The 20,772-nt window shown below is 40.6% G+C and overlaps 1 protein-coding gene across 2 annotated transcripts; it reads right to left on the minus strand.

Annotated features, from left to right (window-relative positions):
- slc37a4b (solute carrier family 37 member 4b) lies at positions 1-14,345 on the minus strand. Of its 2 annotated transcripts, XM_080434954.1 has the most exons (11): positions 13,763-14,345; positions 12,514-12,966; positions 11,362-11,594; positions 5,244-5,490; positions 4,306-4,452; positions 4,139-4,224; positions 3,953-4,066; positions 3,556-3,618; positions 1,892-1,966; positions 1,628-1,766; positions 1-1,057 (listed from the first exon to the last, which is right to left on the minus strand). In XM_080434954.1, exons 2-11 carry the CDS (start codon positions 12,659-12,661, stop codon positions 891-893), a joined length of 1,419 nt encoding a protein of 472 aa, XP_080291080.1. In that variant the 5' UTR covers positions 12,662-12,966; positions 13,763-14,345; the 3' UTR covers positions 1-890. The 2 variants fall into 2 exon arrangements, with proteins under 2 accessions (XP_080291080.1, XP_080291081.1); XM_080434955.1 differs by lacking the exon at positions 3,556-3,618.
- Between the last annotated feature and the right edge of the window lie 6,427 nt (positions 14,346-20,772).

Below are 20,772 nucleotides of genomic sequence, written 5' to 3' on the forward strand. Positions count from 1 at the left end.
AAACAAAAAAATATCCATGAATTCAAGGCTCCATGGGGTGAGTAATCAATAGAAAAAAAGTTATTTTGGGGGTGAACTACCCCTTTAATGCTGTATAACACAGCTTCAGGGAGCGTTCCTGCTGTATAATTACAATGGCAGTGACAGAACCTCTACTCTGTAGCAAAGACCAGACAAACTCCTGCCCTCAAAATACATCAACATTCACAAGTTGATGTGTCCTACGAAAAACGAATCTGTGTATTGGATCTAACATAATACTGTAGCACAATGTGAACTAGAAAAATATAGCATTGCTTTTCTCCAGTGAAATATGAGGTATCATAAAAGGGAAGAGTGAACACCATAGACCTGTGCATATCTCCACATAATTAACCAAGAATAATTATGTGGATCATGTGCAATCCCGTAAACATTCATATATAGTCAATACATGAAGATTCTTGGCCTCGCTGAATTTAAAGTTTTGTAATGAAGATACGTAATCTTACACTACTTTCAAGTGTTTTGTTTTGGTCTAGTGAGTGAAGTCAAGAAATTCAAGCACAACCAAAATAACCATTTCCTGCCCTCATGATATTCAATATGACTAAAAGTGTATTATGTACATGCATGGTGACTGTAGCTCATTGTGCATCATTCAGAGATAAGTGTTATGATTTATTTCGGTCAACAAGTTCAGCAACCTTTATTGGCAGTGAGTGAATCCATCTAATTTGTGTATGAATACCATAAGATGAATCACTTATAGACAAAATGGTTATCATTGGTGGAACTGGAGATGTATTTAACGTGCAGTGCTCTGTATGATCAGTCAACTGATCATGTGTAGACTGGCCATCAAGTCACATACTGTAACAGGGCGTCAACTGGCACAGTTGAAGAGGATATCAATCCATTTTCTCTGCAATTCGTCCCATTTTGGTGCGTATGTTGCGCACAAAGAAGTAGCATATAGTGGTAACGGCCATTGCCACCTCAGCTATCCAGAATGCCATGTCCCAGCTGTATTCTTTTGCAACACTGCTGAATGGGAGTCCAGCTATAAACGCCCCAACTGTAACAGAAAAAGATGGTTGTTTAAGTGAAAACGTTTTTTGTTAAAACTCTATATCCTGATTGTAATCATTGCTATAGTGTTCAATAATATGGTTCTCCCTGTCTCTCTAGCTTTTTAGTAAACAGAAAATACATTTCAGGTTGGGGTACCAGTTTTATCCAATCAGGAGAGAACCCCACAAAGATCATTTATCAGTAATATAATCAGCATTTATCAACACTTTTATAGTGTTCAAGTTCCAATTTGCCAGCAAATTCTTTCGTTTCATCCCTTTAACTTGTTTATTCTGTGTCTTGTATGAGTTGGCTAAAATTAGTAACCCGACCTGAAAATGTGTTTACTAAAGAGTTGGAGAGAGAGGGAGACCCCTGTTACTGAACAAACAATATATACGATTGTTCAGTAACAGGCGTCTCATATAGATTCTATAGCAATGATTGATATCAGAATATAAAGTTATCTAACACTTATTAAAACAAAGACAAACAAAAATGTTATCGAGAATATTTTGGGGGAAAAAATGAAAAAGAACTTGTGTTTGGTAGATAAAGTTAGTAAGCCATTTACCATTGGCCATTAAAGCTACAATGGCATGGGAGGTTCCACAGAAGTTTGATGGGGCGCTTTCATTGGCTATCACTCCAAACAAGGCAATTGGTCCATAACAAGAGAAACCAAACGCAGCACCAAGGAAGAGGATCCAGATCTGTGAAGGAGAGAGAGAGAAAAAAAAAAAGAAAATATAGGAACAGGATGCTCTTGAATGTCTTATTAAAGAGAAGCCAAGGCCACATACACAGGTAAAGCCATCACATGAATTAATAAGCAAACCTCCTTCTCTGAAACCCCGATGAGGACGGACACAGGATGAAGGACTTGGACCCAAAGAGGAGTCACCTGAGGAACCTGAGAAAGAAATGTAAATTAGTTTTCAGTCTACCTTCTTTCTTGCTACACTGCAAAATCCTCATTGTTAATGTTTCCATCGGTAACCCTGAGAGTTTACAAATTCAACCAAACTAGAAATTCACGGCCCGAACCGCTAGAGTTCGACACCTGTACCACTGCCGATTTGACAGATATGGCCATATATGGAGATCTGTGTGTCTGTCAGTCCTTGTCCCTTTTATAGCCATATATGGAGATCTCTGTATTTGTCAGTACTTGTCCCTTTTATTCCCATGTATGGAGATCCCTGATGTCATGAGTATGGAGTCAAAGTATTAACAGACTTTGGGTTATGTGCTGTACAGCAACAGTCCTTTTTGGCCCCAAGGACCCCTTCCAGTTTGAACCACAAACAGAGCCAATAGATATCAGCATTATTGTTATATTATAGTCCATACTATATGTGCGCACTCTGCAAATAAGACACATTTCAAATTCTCACACTCACACTCTCTCTCTCTCTCACACTCACTCAGAGCTGCTCTGTGCAGTTACTGTGGAGCTGAACTGCCACAGACAATTACATGAATACACAAAGCTGTCTTATACCACAAATCAAGAACAATGCACACGCATTTCATTGAAGATGAAGCAGAGACAACAGTCTATTTCAGCGCCAGGTCTCGTAGCGTGGTTAAACCAGGAATATGGAATGCATGCGCGGTCCCAACCCGTAAACAAACAACACCACTTGAATTTAAATTCTTTATGAGGAGAGTCAGGAGACTAGATTAAGATCCCCACAATATTCAACAGTCCCAAAGTTGCATCTAACAGATGCATGGACGCACTCCCAACATATAATTATGTCACCATACGACCATATATGGTGAGTAGCCTATATTTTGATTCATTGCTGGACAGATGAAGCAATCAACCTTATGATTTGCGCAGAGTCGCAGACCAGACTTTTAGACTTCCTAAAGGACATGCTTTACCATGAAACTAATGATGCAACACCTTGTTGAAAAATCTAATCATTACGCACGCACCACGGACACAACCTGCGCGATTGTAGGCTAGGCTAATTAATCCCCTTATGCAAGATGAAGCTGTAATTATTTTCTATATCCTACTCCTTTACATTGAAATTGTTTTCAGTCCCAAATATAATGCTTGAACTGTTATTATTGGTTACTTTTACGCACCTGCTTGTCATTCATGCATTAAAAACTGATTATGTCCGTTATTTTTTATCAGATGTCCGATAAATTGTAATCATTCCGGACACGGTGACCGGCAGTTTAAAATCCTAGCACGACCTCTGAATGGAGTACATCCGGACATTACCGCGAGGGAGGAAAGTAAGTGCAACATTATAGCTGTTTAGTGGTTTGGCATGATAGATTTTTAGGGCGAAATGTGGTGGAAATTGGAGAGGTGTTCTGGCATAACATAGCAACAAACTGTCCCGCCCCCTCCCCCCTCTGTTGTGTGTGCGCGTGTCCGTCCGGCCTCGATAGGCCACCAATGTTGGTGTAACCGTCGAGCCACACTTTAGCCAAGACAAACAGCCAAACAGCGAAACATGCCAATTGCAATATAACCTCCTTCTCTGAAACCCCGAAGAAGACGTACACAGGATGAAAGGCTTGGACCCAAAGAGGAGCCTGAGGAATGAGCATTTTTAAACATTTTTAAATTAGCTTTCAGTCTACCTTCTTGCTACACTGTAAAATCCTCATTGTTAATTTATCCATCGGTAACCCTGGGAGTTTACAAATGTAACCAAATGGACCTGTAATTTGTGAAAAAATAAGGCCATTTGTGTAAATTATCGCCTGACATTCATCAAGCATCCATTTGGTTACATTTGTAAAACTCAGGGTTAAATTAACACTGAGGATTTAACTGTGTGCAGTGGGGTTAACAGCTGATTGCACCTACAAGTTAAAACATGGTTTTACTAAGTGATCTCCACAGAAATAAGAACACTTTCCTCACCTCAGGGACTTCGGGTGTGACGGTGACTCTGAAGAGGTGCATGGAGATACACATGCCAGACATCATGAGGAGGAGCAGGCCATGGCGAGGGTTGCCATGGGTACCTAGTCCTTGCTGGAGCGAAACAGGGGACATACAAATGTGACATCAAGAACAGAATTTTGGGTAAAGTTGTGTCTAACTTACCCGAGCCACAGCTCTGTCCGAGAGGAATCCTGACGCAAGGCTGCCCATCAGGCCACCCAACTCTAGGGCGCTCATATAGGAGCTACCTGTTGGCAACATGGTTGAGGTAAGACGCTGCAGTCCATTTAGTAAATCAACAATAATGAGTTTTAGTTGGAAAAACATACTCATTAGAGCCGTTTGCCCTTTCTCCTGGATGAGGAAGAGTTGTCCCCAGTCAGTGGCAGCTGTTTTCACCCCAAACACCACCAAGTAGCCCAGGGACAGGACCCACAGGAAAGGCGACAGGAGAAACTCACTGAGCGTGCTGTTATCTGGTGTAGGAAACAGAAGAAAGCGGAAAACCCTAGATAAAATAACACATCAGCACATGTACAAGAATATCTGTGATTATGAACACCCGTCTGGCAATAATCTGCTTACAAACCAATGCCCGAAGACCATGACAAAATAACATTTGATCAACTCAATTAAATAACATTAGTCAATGAATAAATGGCCACACAAACAGTGGTAATCGTCCTGGGAATTCACCAGTGTGGGGGAGGGAGTTGGCTGAAAACGCAGCCCGTCTAGCCATTATGTGAAATGTCAAAGGTCACAGTTGTTTTTGTTCCTTTTTTTATTCCTCCTCAGCTGTGAATTTGACAATACCAGTAAACGGGTTTGGTGGAGTTTCATCTATGTTTGACATGCATGAGTCCCTTCAGCAGCAAGGTTGCTTTCCAGCTTTTGCTAACTTTATATAATGATGTTCTAGCTTCTTTTGTGTTCGATCTACAGTATATCTTTATTCTGTTACTGGCTGCTATAGCAACCACAGTTGCTTGAGGGTGTCTAAAGATTTATCTCATATTATTATGCAAGCATTATAAATTGATACCATGTGCAGGAATCCAAATTCTATCAAAATCTTCAAGTAGTAAAAGCAGTAAAATGACAAGAATTACGTATAAAACTAACACACAATTAAACTGCATTTAAAATCAATAGAAAGATCATTCACATATCAAAAAAGTGTATATTGTATGTACTGCACATAAAAGTTTCTTTACTTTAACTGGAATCTGTTTCACTGCACAACCATCGTCATTGATTACAGTACCTCCTGCAGCCCCTTTCTTAGCCGCAGCTGCAATGCAGGGCAGCCCCACGTCTTTTGGTTCATTCTTTACAAACACCAGACAGACGAATGAGAAGGCTGCACAGACAAGTCCTGATACGGCTATGATGGTCCTCCAGCCATAGTACTGAAGGAGGACTGTGGCCAAGATTGGACCCAGAGTCCCAGCCAGGTTCATGCTGCAGGAAAGCACAGACCACCACGTTCCAAACTGGGACGGCTCGAACCACTGGGGGGAAAGGGACATACATACACAGTACATAAGTATCTCATATGTGCATGCATAGCATCTAGTATGCATATTACTTACTAGTGACTGTTGCTGTAGTTGTGTGGTAATAATGCACATGCAACAGCACAATATGCAAAACAATAACAGTTCTTTTCAGGTCGTTGCTTATTTTCAACAGATCATGGGATTACAAAAGTACACAGTAATGTCCTCAGTGTTAATTTATAATTTGTAAATCTGAGAGTGTACAAATAGAACTACATCGCGACTCGTCGTTAGCTTATAGAAGAGTGCGTTTCCCATGTATGGATGGCTTGCAGCGTTGCGTTCTTGTTTTGTTTTTCTTTCTTTCACCGTGCTGCAGCCCCATCGGAAGCTACTTTTGGGCGTACCGCCACCTACCAAAGCCAAGTGTACCCAGTAATGTATTGTTGTTTTGCATTTGTCATGGGCTTCCATATTTGCTGAAGTCAGGAAATAAACAACGGAGTGAAACAACTCCTCTGTCTGCAAAACGCTCATAAATTCTACCCCAGATCATATTGAATGCCCTAACTCCTACAATTTATTTGACATTTAAAGAAATGTTTAGGCCTAGAATGTCACAAATTAGACAATTAGACTTTATAAGGATCCATGGGAACCCTGAGTATGCCAGTGACACTGTCTATGACAGTGGATGACATGTGAGAACAAAACAAAAGCACTTTTGAAATGTTGACATCTCAAAGGCTCTGCAGAGTGCAGTAGCACACTATCTAAGCAGTGTTTAGATTCTTCGCATACAGATACTGCTTAATAGGGTATGCTGACATAATGACACACCTAAAGCAATATCACCTCAAATCCTATATACAAAAACAAAGTGTGCACACTGAGAAACTCCCTTCAATATAGTTGAATATACATTTTATGTGATTTTTCAAGGTGTGCAGCTCTTCTTCAGACTAACACTCACAGACAGATCAGCTGACAACAGTAACATGAGAATCCCCAGGCTAATTACAGAAGCCCACACATGCTTTAATAAACTGCTGAGCCACAGAAAATGCAGCTTCTGGCCCTGGTACTGTGCCAAACCAGACAGAATGTGGTCCTATAAGTTACTGCTATGATATCAGTAAAAAGAGAATAGTTTTGCATTACATACTGGATATAGGCAGTCTCTCATGGGAGAGTATGATGACAAAGTTTTGCATTATGCCGGTGTAAAGGCTCTGCTAAATAACTGCTCAAAATGTAGTCTCTTCTCTCTTGTAATACAATCCTGTTCCTTCACTGCTGGCACACACACCTGCCAATGACTATTTATTCCGCGCCCTTTGAACAGTACTGCTTTTATAGCAAACATCTAAGGTCAGGACCTCCGGACGCCTCTGGACCTCTGGCAGAATGTAAGGGTTGCAGTGGACAGTAAGTATACTATACACTGCAACCCATAGTAAGTATACTAATACATTTAAATATACTGTGTTGGTCGATAACTTCAGATACTTTGTTTCTTTGTTTCATCACATATCTTTTTTATCATCGGAAGGAAGTACAAATGGTTAACAGCAGGACAGACATGTAGTCCATTTGACGCTCCCATGTGTTCAATACTAAACCTAAATAGTTGTTTCCTATGAAGGTTTTTTGTTGATTTGGGCGATTTGCATAATCCAAGATGGCCACTGAACGCCATGGCAATTGCTTTTTAGGGTTTATATGTGTGTAGAATCCATTTCTGATTTTACATTGCAGGTTAATCTCATCTGGCAAGCAGGTAAATTAGTCCATTTGACGTTTCTATCTGTTCAATATAATACTAAACGTAGAAATGATCTTTCAGGTTACTTTTTTTTGTTGATTTGCATTTATATAGGGACCAAGAATGATTTGAGCTTGGTTGCCCAAACGGCAACTTTGGGCAACTCTTGTAATATGCATAATCAAAGATGGCCAGATTGAACCCCTTTGTCCTAGAATGATGTGTAATACCTATTTTTGGGGGGGTTCATGTGTGTAGAAGCCATTTATGATATTCTATTTTCAATTGCAGGTTAAACTCATGTGCTTAAGGTTAGGTCAAGGTTAAATTGTTATATTTTTAACTGCAGGTCAATCTCACGTGTTAAGGTCAGGTCAAGGTGCATCTGATCTCACACTTTCTCATCCAAGCAGACAGCAGATATGGTCACTCGTCACTTCACCATTGACATGCAACCAAGCAGGTATGCTGGAACTTGCCGGTGCAGCTCTATAACGTACATCCTGGTGGGATGCATATCATACAGTCATTCCTCAGCTGCATCACAAAACTGATGCACGGATCAGCACTGGAAATGCATGTGGTTGCAGCATAATGGGGGCTGACAGGCGACTCAAATGGTGTCCTGAGTGAAAGTCACGAGCCCTTCAGGGTGTATCAGCTGGACTCTTGAAGTGGTTTGCACTGGTTTCTGCCAATTGGGCTGAAGACAGTTAACTAACACATACCAGTACCTGAACACTGCTCGTCTCCATCCTACTGGCTGACAGTGGGTAGACTCCTGCATTCTTCCTACACTTCTCATACACAGGTTTGAATGTGCAGAGAAAGTGTGAGATAGACCTTGACCTGACCTTTAACACGTGAGATTGACCTGCAGTTGAAAATATAACAATTTAACCTTGACCTAGCTTTAGCACATGAATTTAACCTGCAATTGAAAATAGAACCATCAGAAATTGATTCTACACACATGTAACCCCCCAAAAAGAGGTATTACACATCATTCTAGGACAAGCGGGTCAAAAGTTTCGAGATAGCGTTCAGTGGCCATCTTTGATTATGCAAATTACAAGAGTTGCCCAAAGTTGCCGTTTGGGCAACCAAGCTAAAATCATTCTAGGTCCCTATATAAATGCGAATACATTTTTAAAAAAGGAATCCGAACGATTCTACGTTTAGTATTGAACAGATAGAAACATCAAATGGACTAATTCACCTGCTTGCCAGATGAGATTGAGAGGTGAGATTGACCTGCAATGTAAAATATAACATCCGAAATGGATTCTACACACATTTAAAAAAATATATATCACACATAATTCTAGGACAAGCGGTTCAAGAGTTACATTTTGGCCATGGCGTTGAGTGGCCATCTTAGATTATGCGAATTACCCAACTGGCAATTGTTCAAGGATACCATATGAATATACTGTAAATCAACCAAAAAAAAACGTCTCAGGAAACAACTATTTAGGTTTTTGAAATTTCTAATGGACTTATGGGGCAACAAAGTGATCTCTAATGGCTGATCAGACTCAGTTTGAAGCTAATCATTGTGATTTTAATGCTACAGTATATAATATAGTTGATAGTAGTAGAATTCAGCAATACTTTGTCATAGACATTTATGATACTATAATATGCTCAGTGTAACCTATAGGCATTTTATAGTCCCCAGCTGTAGCAGTCTATTGATGCATTTTTATCATGCTTCTGTGGTTACTATATGCATTTGTGATCCTGTGTATTTCAAAGTGATAGCCAGCTAGAGAGAAGAATGTGATGTATTTATAGCTTGTAGATCTGCTATTTTGGGCAGAAAAAAAGGAGGGGGCCTAGTATAGACCCAAGGTCTATACTATACTTTGTCTATACAAAGTATATCATAGACCCAAGGTCTATACTATACTTTGTCTATACAAAGTATATAGGGTTAATGATGAGTCTAACAACATAAGTCAATTAGGTTGTGATGAAACTAACCCTCCTCATTCCTGTTCAGGACAAGTTGTTGGAACAAATTAGAGTTCAATGGAAGTGGGTAAATGGTGGTTATGATCATCAAATGGGCACAACACATACTCCTAAAACAAGATGAATTAATCATCCATCAACAACAAGTAATAAGATATCCTTTTCCGTTTTGCTGCATGTCCTGTCACATATCACTTGACATGAAGCTGAGTGTCTGAAACAGATGAGAGTGAGAGAATCTAAACTCTAACCTAAGAGGTCAGGCCCGTCCAAGGGTAAGGGATAGAATTCCTCACTACGCTGGCAATAGTGCCAGCCACTGGATGACTGGCATACTTTCATGTAACCACACACACAACACAAGCTCAAGAGGTGGGAACAACTTCTACCTCGAGAGCTCTGCTCTTATGAGGTGTCACTACCTCACTACCTACCTATCTCTAGGAGCCTAGTCTAGACTGTAGAATCCTCAGCGTTAACTTACAGTGCCTTGCGAAAGTATTCACCCCCTTCACTTCTTCCATATTTTGTTATGTTACAGCCTTATTAAAAAATGGATTAAATTCATTTTTTACTAAAAAATTCTCCACAATATACCCCATAATAACATTTTTTTTTGCAAATGTATATTTTAAAAATATTGCTTAAGTATTCACACCCTTTGCTATGACATTCAAAATGTTGCTGAGGTGCGCCCCGTTTCCACTGATCAACCTTGAGATGTTACTATAACTTGATTGGAGTCTGCAATCTGCCTATGGTAAATTACATTTATTTGACATAATTTAGAAAGTCACACACATGTCTCTATCAGGTCCCACAGTTAAGAGTACATGCCATGAAGTCAAAGGAATTGTCTGTAGACCTCTGAGACAGGATTGTATCGAGGCACACATCTGGGGAAGGTTACAAAAAAGCTTTCTGAAGCATTGAAGGTCCCAACAAACACAGTGGTCTCCATCATTCATAAATGCAAGAAGTTTGGAACCACCAGGACTCCTAGAGCTGGTCACCTGGTCAAACTGAGCAATTAGGGGAGATGGGTCTTGGGTTCTTCGTCAGGGAGGTGACCAAGAACCCAATGGTTGCTCTGACAGAGCTCCAGTGTTCCTCTGTGGAGATGGGAGAACCTTCCATAAGGACAACCATCTCTGCAGCACTCCACTAATCAAGCCTTCATGGTAGAGTAGCCAGACGATGCCAATCCCCAGTAAAAGGCACATGAAACATTTGGAGTTTGCCAAAAGGCACTTTAAAAAATCCTCTGGTCTGTTGAAACAAAGATTGAATGAACTCTTTGGCCTGAAAGCCAAGTGTAATGTCTGGACAAAACCAGGCATCGCTCATCACCTGGCCAACAGCATCCCTAAAGGGAATGGAAGGCATGGTGGTCGCAGCATCAGCATTGCAGCAAAGTACAGAGAGATCCATGATGAAAGCCTGCTCCAGAGCGCTCTGGACCTCAGACTGAGGCAGAGGTTCACCTTCCAAAAGGACAAGGAGCCTAAGCACACAACAAGATAACAAAGGAGTGGCTTCAGGATAAGTCTGTGAATGTCCTTGAGTGGCCCCCCCGGACCCCAGACTTGAACCCCATTGAACATCTCTGGAGAAATCTGAAAATGGCTGTGCACCGAAGCAACCTAATGCAGCTTGAGAAGATCTGAAAAGAAGAATGGGAGAAACTTCCCCAAAATAGGTGTGCCATGTTGTAGCATCATACTCAAGAAGAATTGAGGCTCAAATTTCTGCCAGGGGTGCTTCAAAAGGGTGTGAATACTTGTGCACATGTGATTTTGTAATTTTGTATTTTTAACACATTTGCAAACATTTAAAAAAAAAACTTTTTCATTTTGTCATCATTATGCGGCATGGTGTGTAGAATTCTGAGCAAAACAAGTAATTTCATAAATGTTTGAATAATGCTGTAACATAAGATGTGGAAAAAGTGAAGGGGGTGAATACTTTTGCAAGGCACAGCATGGGTCCATTTGGTTCCATTTGTACACTCTTGGGAGTTACAGACCCATAGGGGTCCATTTGGCTCCTAACTATCAATCATTTAGCTGGGGACCCCCTGGAACCCCCTCAAGGATCCCTGGGGGTCCCCACACACAGTGAAGAGGAGTGGATAGCATTACCTTGCGCAGAACCTTCCCGCAGGGGGGCCAGCCACAGCCTTGGCCCAAGCCGTTGATAAACCAGAGAAGTGTGAACATGCGCACAGTGGAACAGCAGGAGAATGCCACATTGATGCCCCCCACCAGTAACAGACCGATGGCAAAAAGCCAGCGGGCACTAATCCGATCAGACAGCACTCCACTGACAAACTTACTAATAGCATAGGCCATGGTCTGGCTGCTGGTGATCAGACCTGCAGAGACAGATAGGAACTTAAGTTTAGGAGTAAAACAACAATCCCCATGTTGTACTACAAGATTGTAGTACACCATTCCTTTGTTGCTTTCTATTCATTATCTTAGTTTAAGTTAAAGGTAGGGTAAGTGATGTGTAGGGTGATGTGACGTGTAGGGTAAGTGATTTTTGTTAAAAAAGGTTAAAGCAATATATTTGGATAGTAATCATTGCTATGGTGTGTTTGTTCAGTAACAGGAGTGTCCCTGTCTCTCCAGCTCTTTGATAAACAGAAAATACATTTTCAGATAGGTGATAAAATGTCAACCAATCAGGAGAGAGTACCCATTTATCATCTTCCTTTTTATAGTGTTCCAGTTCCAATTTTGCCTGCTCATTTCTTTGTGTCATCACTTCACAATTGGTATCCCGACCTGAAATGCATTTTCTGTTTACTTAAGAGCTGGAGACATGGAGACCAGTGTTTGTTACTAAACAAACACTGTGTTACTGAACACTGATCTATAGAAATGAATATTATCAGAATATAGAGCTATTTAACACTTATTTTAACCAAAGAAAATCACTTACCCTACCTTTAAATTGAATATCGAGTCATTATACTATTGGCAATATAGCAATTCAAAGCAATGGCTGCATGACCCAACACATTAAAAGGAATAAAGGCATGGATTTAATCCTTCCTGTGTCCAGTAATTTTCTTTATTCTATACAGTGCATCACAAAGCTGACTGTAGAAGATAGGGATTCCATTTCATTAGAATTGCAGCGAAATGGGCACACAATTCCAGTGGACATTTCTCAGCAACCATAGTGCTGATTTTAAAAACTGTTTACAACTATTTGACAAGAACCATGAGTTGTGCAATATCAAATACAATAGTAAAAAGGTAGAAATATATTCAATGTATTCTTACCTAGGTCACCTTTGTCCAGTTTAATTTCCCCCATCACAGAGGGCATGACAAAGGAAAAGGTCTTCCTGTTAAAGTAGTATAGTGCATATCCAAAGAACATGCACAGGAAAATTACTGTGCGATAGTAGCCGTAGCCTGTGGCCCCCATGATTCCAAACGTGAAAATAATCAGCACTTCATGGGAAAAAAAAATTCTCAGCTCAGATTTGTAGTGTCACCCCTTTGCATGTAGTACGGGTTAATCACACTGAACGTAATTGTTATTGTATGTGGATGTAGTTGAACTGTTCTCAGTAGAATATCAACACTTTCAAGTTTATGTTAAATAATATGTAGCTATGGCTCAGCAGTGCAGAGGAAAAGGACAACACTTTTCCAAGTTGGCGCTTCTCAGAAACAGTCTGGTTTCTGCATGAAGGATTGAGCCAAAGAGGAGTTGGACATCACATTTGCCTAGAAAAATGAAGAAACAACATAATTAGAATTAAGTAATAGCAGTAGTTGCAACATGCCAATGTAAACACCAGCTACATATTAGCCACTCTTTACACTTTCAATATCAACAGGACAAATTAAGGTTAAAGATAGCAGCAGTAATTAAATGGATGTCAGAATCACTGTAAAATAATCATGGTCTCAGATGGAAATAATGTCCACCCAATTCATTATACAACAATGAGGATAATAGCATACAGCATTATGTTAGAAGAACTATACATTTTATATATATCCGAAATATGCTGACTTGTCATTTCCCCATTAACATTAATTGTCTTGGGCAGTTTAGTTTTACATAGTAAACACCACAGGTATCACTCTCTCAGAACAGAAGTAGCACTTTAAATCTGTCCAGAAACTTGAAAGTGTGCTTGTAGCCTTTAACTAATGAGAGGTCTGATAGTTTATTGAATTGATGTTTTGATGTTAACCACTCAACCCAAACCTGCAGTACCAAGTTATTGAAGATCTTCGTTACAATGTCAATAGTCATGTTACTTATGCATTTTTAAATAAATTACGGAAGCCTATTTGTCACCAACACATGTGTACAATACACCAGGTTACATATGGCGACCAGTTTGTGTACTCTACTCTTCGAAGTTCGAAGGGTTGACTAAATAATATGCAAACATCATTCATATTATATTTACACGTGCATCCATGCAGCAGCAGCTTTACTCAGTTGATTTGTGCACAACATACACCCCCAGTGTCCCACTGATCAATAAACAAGATAGTGAACCATTACCTCTGCTGTTCACTGCCGAGCCGACTGACTGGACTCCACATCATCATCATCCATTTAAACAGCACGACAAGCTGCGCGTGCGTGACTCCACCGCTGAATGACTCGGGGGCGTGTCACAATCACCACCAAAGCTTTACTTTCACATCTATTGGTGGTGGGGATCAATATTCGAATAGCAACAGACGGCGGTCAAATAGGACATTTGCCTTTAAAGCTAGTCAATTCTAAGCGTGCGGATCTGATGATCGGTGTTTATGTGCTGTGGATTGCAAAGTTATTTTTACGACACCATACACCCAGTTGTTATAGAGCTAAATATAGTTGACATTCCCGATTTATTGAAAGTCTTGTCTTGCCACGCAAGAGACTAAACAATGCCACCCGCCTCCCTTGTAGGGACGGTCAATCTGAATCAATATGGGCTCACAAGTTATTATATTGAGCGTCGATTACATAGATCAGACGTCGTCGTCACCAATGAAGTAACATTTGCAAGCGGCTTCGTTACAAAGAACCGTCCGTTGTTTTAACCATATTGAGTCACCCGGTATGTAAGAACGACTTTAATTCATGCACCATCACATGTCCGGGGTAATCCTGCGTTTCGCACATGCGCATTTGAAAGCGGTCTGCCATTCGCCAGTGCTCTGAGCAGTGAGCATGCTCCCAGAACCGCGGAGAATGATTGAAGCCTCAGAAGCCTGGTGGCCAAATCTGGTATTGAAGAACTTCCGCATTTGAGACGCTACTGCGCATTCTTGTATCGTCTGAAACGCTAGTGCGCCTGCTCTACTGGTACCAAAATTGGAGGCCAGGAAGTAGAGGTACTTCCGGGTGCTTCATGCGCTTGTGAGCAACTTTCATTGAAATTAATAGGTGGGGGCGGGGCAGTCCGCCCTCTAGATATATTATAACTCTATGGGACTATGGCTCTTCACCAGTGGTTCTCAAAGTGGGGTCCGGGGACCCTCAGCGTTCCTTTAGGGTTCTAATGAATGGACTGGACTCATACAGGTCTGTAACTAACTCTGAGAGTTATAGGGGAAATCTTGAAATTAAAGGTAGGGTAAGTGATTTTCTTTGCTTAAAATAAGAGTTATATAGCTATATTATGATGACTATATAGTTGCTATAGAGTGTTTGTTCAGTAACGGGAGTCTCCATGTCTCTCCAGCTCTTTATTAAACAGAAAATGTATTTTCAGGTTAGGATACCAATTGTATCCAATCAGGATAGAGAACTCAGACAGGATACAGATTAAACAAGTGAAATTGGAAGTGATGACACAAAGAAATGAGCAGACAAAATTGGAACTGGAACACTATAAAGATGAAGCTGATGAATGGGTACTCTCTCCTGATTGGCTGAAATTTTGGTCATCTACCTGTAAATGTATTTTCTGTTCTATAAAGAGCTGGAGAGACATGGAGACCCCTGTTACAGAACAAACACTCTATAGCAATGATTACTAGTATCAGAAAATAGTGCTTTAATCTAAAAAAAAAAAACTTTTTGGTTTAACCAAAAAATATCATAATATCATATTTAGAATATTTGAGAACCACTGCTCTACTGTATACTCTGAGCTGAATGAAAATGTTCTCCCCTTTCAAAATGTACATGTCAAGTAGCCCTAGAATGTCTGTGATATACATGAAATGTATGTAATATCACATCCACTCCAGGGCGTATGTCAAGGCTTGTGAAATGGTGGTGCAGATTTAAAGTGCATTATCTTGTATTTTGTATTTATTATTATTATTATTTATTATTTATTATCATTTATACTACTCTGAATGTGTGCATTATGTTGGGCTCATAACGTCCTTGGAAGATTTCAGTTAGACAATGCAGAGTCTTGATCACACCAATAGATGGGGCTAAAACAATGCAGCTGAGTTGATCGTTTCAGCTGATGCATTTCATGTATTTAGATTTATTTGCAGCCAGTGATTTGGCTGTGATATTTTTCAAAGTACCCTACAGGTACAGGTGTCTGACTTTCCCATTATGTTCAACTGATTTATTGTGACCCAGAGATCTCCCAGAAGGAAGTGGTCACTTACCGTTGTAGATTCTTTTACCATAGCCTACACTAGGAAGGAACACACATTTTCAATGAAAATAGCAAGGGGAAATAACACTATACCAATAACACCCAACACTATAAAGAGACATTTTCATGACCAAGCAGCTAAATACAAGCTGTAATATATACAAGTTTAAAATGCTCAGAAAAACATTAGGCTACTCAAACCTATTAAAATATAAGCTGAGTAGCTTTTTGTATCTTTATCTTGTTACTTTAGTTTCTACCTCCGCATTTAAGTGCAAGTTCAACTTGTTTTTTTGTTAGTTTTGTCTTGCAAGGGGAATTTTATTTGCCGTCAGGGTTTAAATATAACAAGAATCATTACAAAGGCAATATTTCAAGTGTTTTTTTTATTGTCACATGCACTTACAATACAGCTATGGCAACATTGCAGGCAGTGACATTCTTGTACTTAGAGCCTCCTAAACAGTGGAGAGATCGAAATATTCATAGTACCTGTAGAAAAAGGCACTGCAAATACTCTCTCTATCTCTCTCGCTGAGCGCGCTCTGGTCTGACATCATACACAACCTCGCTCTGTCTCCCTCTCTCCCTCCCCCTGTCCCTTTCTTCCTCTCTCTCTTTCTCTCTCGCTCTGGTCTGACCTCACACACCACATACCGTATATGGAGATCCCCGACTTCAGCTCAAACCAACGTTGTTAATGGTTTCTGTCGTGAATGATGTCACATTCCCATATGGAGATCCCTGAGGGGCTAAGTGCCTGCAGTTACTACAGGCACTTAGCCTGCAGTAGTGGTGTTAAATGAGCAATGCGTTATAATATTGAATATGTGAGTATGTGTGATGGTGTCTGGGAGACACCAACACTGTCTCACCCCCAAAAGGCATATTGTGACTTCTTGGGACAAACGTGACCAAACATCAAACGGAGACTTGAAGGGGGGGGCAAATACTGTAAGGCACATGTTGACTTTTGGTATCACAGTGCATATAGTAGTCCAAGTCATTGTTTTGAGTTCAAGAGTCTTGTGGCCTGGGAATAGAGGCTGTCCCTGAGCCTGCCAGGCTGCCACATCACGCAATTTTGCATTTGTCAGTCCAGACAAAGTGAAAAGTCCATGGCTGGAGTGACTGGGATCCCTCTGGGCCTTCACCCTAATCCTGGGTGTAGAGGTCCTGCATGGCTGGCAGGTCAGTCCTAGTGATGTGCTGCACTGTTTTAACCACCCTCTGTTGAGCCTTGCGGTCATTGGTGGACCATCTTCCGTACCGTAACCAGACATAGAAGTTGCACAGTAACCTAATGAATGACCTAATGCCGAACCTCAGTCGTCAGTGAAAAAGTAGTACAGGAGGAGGCTGAGTATACAGCCTTGTGGGGCCCAGTGTGGACATTGACCACATAACATTCACATGTCTAATGAAGTCATTATACCTAAAGTGACGACTGCATTTCAGAAGTCTTTGGTCTGTTATTTTTCGTATAGCCTACTGTAGATTTTCAAGTGCATTAATGTGTTTGTGTCGTGTTTATCTTTTCCTCTCCATTTTCCAGAGGTGATGCCAAGCAACTTTGAAGGTGTGTTGAGGAGCGGCAAAGAAGGTGGGAGCCAAGTGGCAGATAATATCCGGTAAGTTAATTAACCTATAGAGACCAGAAAGAGAAACACACAAGAAGATATGCTACCATATATCTCTTTTATAATACATGGCCAAATGAAATTGAATTAACCTTATTTCATGGTGAGGTTATTGTTGATGATGTTAGATATGTAATCATGAAGGAATCGTGCTGTATGTGTGTATGTTAAAGCTTGGGGCATGGTTTAGCCATTACTTATAATGTGAATAGTGAATCAGAAACCATCATTCCTGAAATAAGGTGCCCAGGAAAAAATACTCCACTTCACCCTACTTGTACCAAAGAAGCAATAGTGCCACCACATCAGGATAGACAGCGCACAGTGGAATTAGCTCCCTAATATTCCAATTAACGCATCAAGTCAACCCCTGCTACTAGAGACTTGGCAGGCCGTTACGACTCCTCCATCCCCTTTTCTTCCCTCGTTTGAATGAACCTGCCCTCTGGGGTTAGACACTTTTCCGGCAGATCTAATTTCACCTGTGCAGAGCACTGTGTCATGCTGTCAGGAAAATACCTCTCTGTTTTAATCAGTTCATTCAGTCCAACCCTGAGTGGGGATGGTGGATGAAGCGTTTTGTGCAATCCTCACACGCTATGAATATTTGTGCATATTGAGGATGTATATTTGAAATGTGCAAATTGGATAAAGGTGTGTGTGTGTGTGTGTGTGTGTGTGTGTGTGTGTGTGTGTGTGTGTGTGTGTGTGTGTGTGTGTGTGTGTGTGTGTGTGTGTGTGTGTGTGTGTGTGTGTGTGTGTGTGTGTGTGTGTGTGTGTGTGTGTGTGTGTGTGTGTGTGTGTGTGTGTGTGCGTGCGCGCGTGCTGGGTCTAAAAGTACTATAATATCTTTGAAATAAAATCTCTCTCAGAAACAGATGGAGTCACATGCTATTAGCACATGATATGATGCTCATCTCATCTCTCAAAGGCAGCCCTTCTGCCACTTTACCACCTAAGGCCATGAATCACAGATTGCAGAGGCCTAACAATCACGATTACAGGTGCAAACTCTAAGATGGATAAATAAACAGGGAGATTCAATAAATATGTAAATTTCCCAAGAGTTTTGACAGCCAATTTGATTATCTGAAGAACAACATAGGAATTAATTGGATAGTGTTTGCATAGGGATGGATGGGGTTTTGTTGATCCTTTACCAAATGGTGGCAGCAGGGGGGAACCAAGGCCTTTGGCTTCCAACGGTATTAAACTCTGCTGTGTTTATGAACATGTAATCTCTCAAGAACAGATTCTGCACTGCGTGAGAATCTGTCGTGAAGGCTCGTCGTAACATGTACACACTGGGCTACAAGTGGGCGTGCCTTCAGATCAGGAAGCAGGCCGCGCTTTACCCAATCAAATGTAGTGGGCGGGATTCACATGTCCGTCGATCTTTCCCCCTCGAAACAAACCGAAACTAATTTAACAATAGCGTCCGCGGAGCAGACAAAACCACGGAAATATATTCACATTTTAACTTACTCTTTCATCATAGAAACAAGTGGGCTTATAACCAAAACGATCCATGTTCTCTGGGAGAAGTGGTGTTAGTGTTCCGTGTAGAAATATTGTTAGTGGGAATGAAAACACAAGCGCACCAACCGGAAGTGACGCGGCATAGGCATACACAAACACCGGTCTCCTTGCGCTCTGGCTCTACGTTTTCTTCCCCCCAGAGCCAACAGACATAGAACAAACAGCAGAGGGCGCTGTTTTTCATTTTCAGTTGGCGATGGGTTCCCAGATTGATGAACATGTAATTGCCCACCAGCGATAGTGCTGACAACATAGAGATGGATGGTCATATAAGTGGATCACTGACTTTCATTAACACATTCAATCCTGGAACGCATCTGTGTCATTTTAGATTTCTTTGGCTATTCAAAAATAGCAGATATACAAGCTCATAGCATGGCACAGAGTGAATTCGTGAAAATTTGTGCAAATCTTGGAATATATATTTTTAAAGCGAACATTTGTAATTCAAATCTTTGCTTCTGGGGATTCTACGAATGTCTTCTAAATCCTAACAGTTTTCTGAAAAACCTCTGTTGCGGTAATATCAGTGGTGCTCAAACTTTTTCATGTCAAGGACCCCCAAAATGATTTGGCCGCGGACCCCCATCTCAAAATATTTTGTTCCAGGGACCCCCCAGAAGCAAAGATTTGAGTAAAAAATTATCCTTTTAAAAATATATATATATTCAAATATTTGCACAAATGTTCAAGACTTTTCTAAAATAGCCAAAGTATAAAATATGGATAAAGTGGTTACACGGATGCGTTACCGGTTTGAATGGGTTAACAAGGGGTGGCCAAGCATTCGCTGAGGCACTGTATGAAATACACCTGGCATTCCTAGCAACCACACTGCACAGTAAAATCATCAGTGTTAATGTAATTCCGAGTGTACAAATAGAACCAAATGTACCCCTATGAGCGATCTAACACACACTAGTGTGAAACTGCAATTTGGAAAACATGTCAAACATGAAGTATACAGCATTTATTGTTGCATGATGCATCTATTAACCACTTAAACCCCAGCATCCTTATTGTGGGGAAGACCTTCACAGGATTGACAAGGATCGACAAGCTTACAACACGTCGCACTGTGACGCGTTGTAAGCTTGTCGATCGGCTGTTTTCTGCAAAAGCCTTCCCCATAATAACAGAAAACAGAAACTATACTAGTATAGAGCCCTGAGGGACTCCGTTACTCCATATAGGGTTTAAGGGTTTATATAAACTTTAAGTGGTTAAACTATTCTGTGTGTGGAAATAGGATCCTTTTTTTAATATAATGTTATTTCCTATTTTGTGGTATATCTTTATTCTACTATTGGCTACTGTATCTACCAAATTTCCCACTAGGGTTAAATACAAATTCATCTCATCCTATTCTATGTCGTAAAATGTCTGGGCTCAAGTGGGAGTAAATGATAGCATGTAATATAACTTCTCTTCAAATTCTCAACAGAGTGCAATAGACTTCTCTCTATTTCTCTCAGTCGCTTACATGCATGCACTTGCAAATGCACAGCACATGCACACACACACACACAGGCTGTGAAATATTCTGTGACTGACGACCCAAGGAAATGTCTCATCTTCATGAATTAGTTATCACATGCAAGTCATGGACCAGTCAGTCATCCATTTTCTTTATCCATGTTTGTTGTTAATCTAGGGCTGGAATGCATTTGAGAATAAACCACCATGACATCAAACAATAATTTCAATCAAGGGAAGGCATCTAAGGAGATGAGGGATATCATAAAACATGAAGCCAACAGAAATGAAGTATTTAT

This window comes from Gymnoscopelus braueri (assembly GCF_963280865.1).
Source record: "Gymnoscopelus braueri genome assembly, chromosome: 8".
Taxonomy (NCBI): Eukaryota; Metazoa; Chordata; class Actinopteri; order Myctophiformes; family Myctophidae; genus Gymnoscopelus; species Gymnoscopelus braueri.

Bases quoted from the DNA above. Each gene is read 5' to 3' on its own strand.
- slc37a4b (XM_080434954.1), bottom strand. From the start codon at position 12,661: ATGGGGGCCACAGGCTACGGCTACTATCGCACAGTAATTTTCCTGTGC. The intron at 4,225-4,305 runs GTATGTTTTTCC...TGTTGCCAACAG, and splicing joins AGGGCAAACGGCTCTAATGA to GTAGCTCCTATATGAGCGCC. The intron at 3,619-3,952 runs GTGAGGAAAGTG...CTCATTCCTCAG, and splicing joins TCACACCCGAAGTCCCTGAG to GCTCCTCTTTGGGTCCAAGC.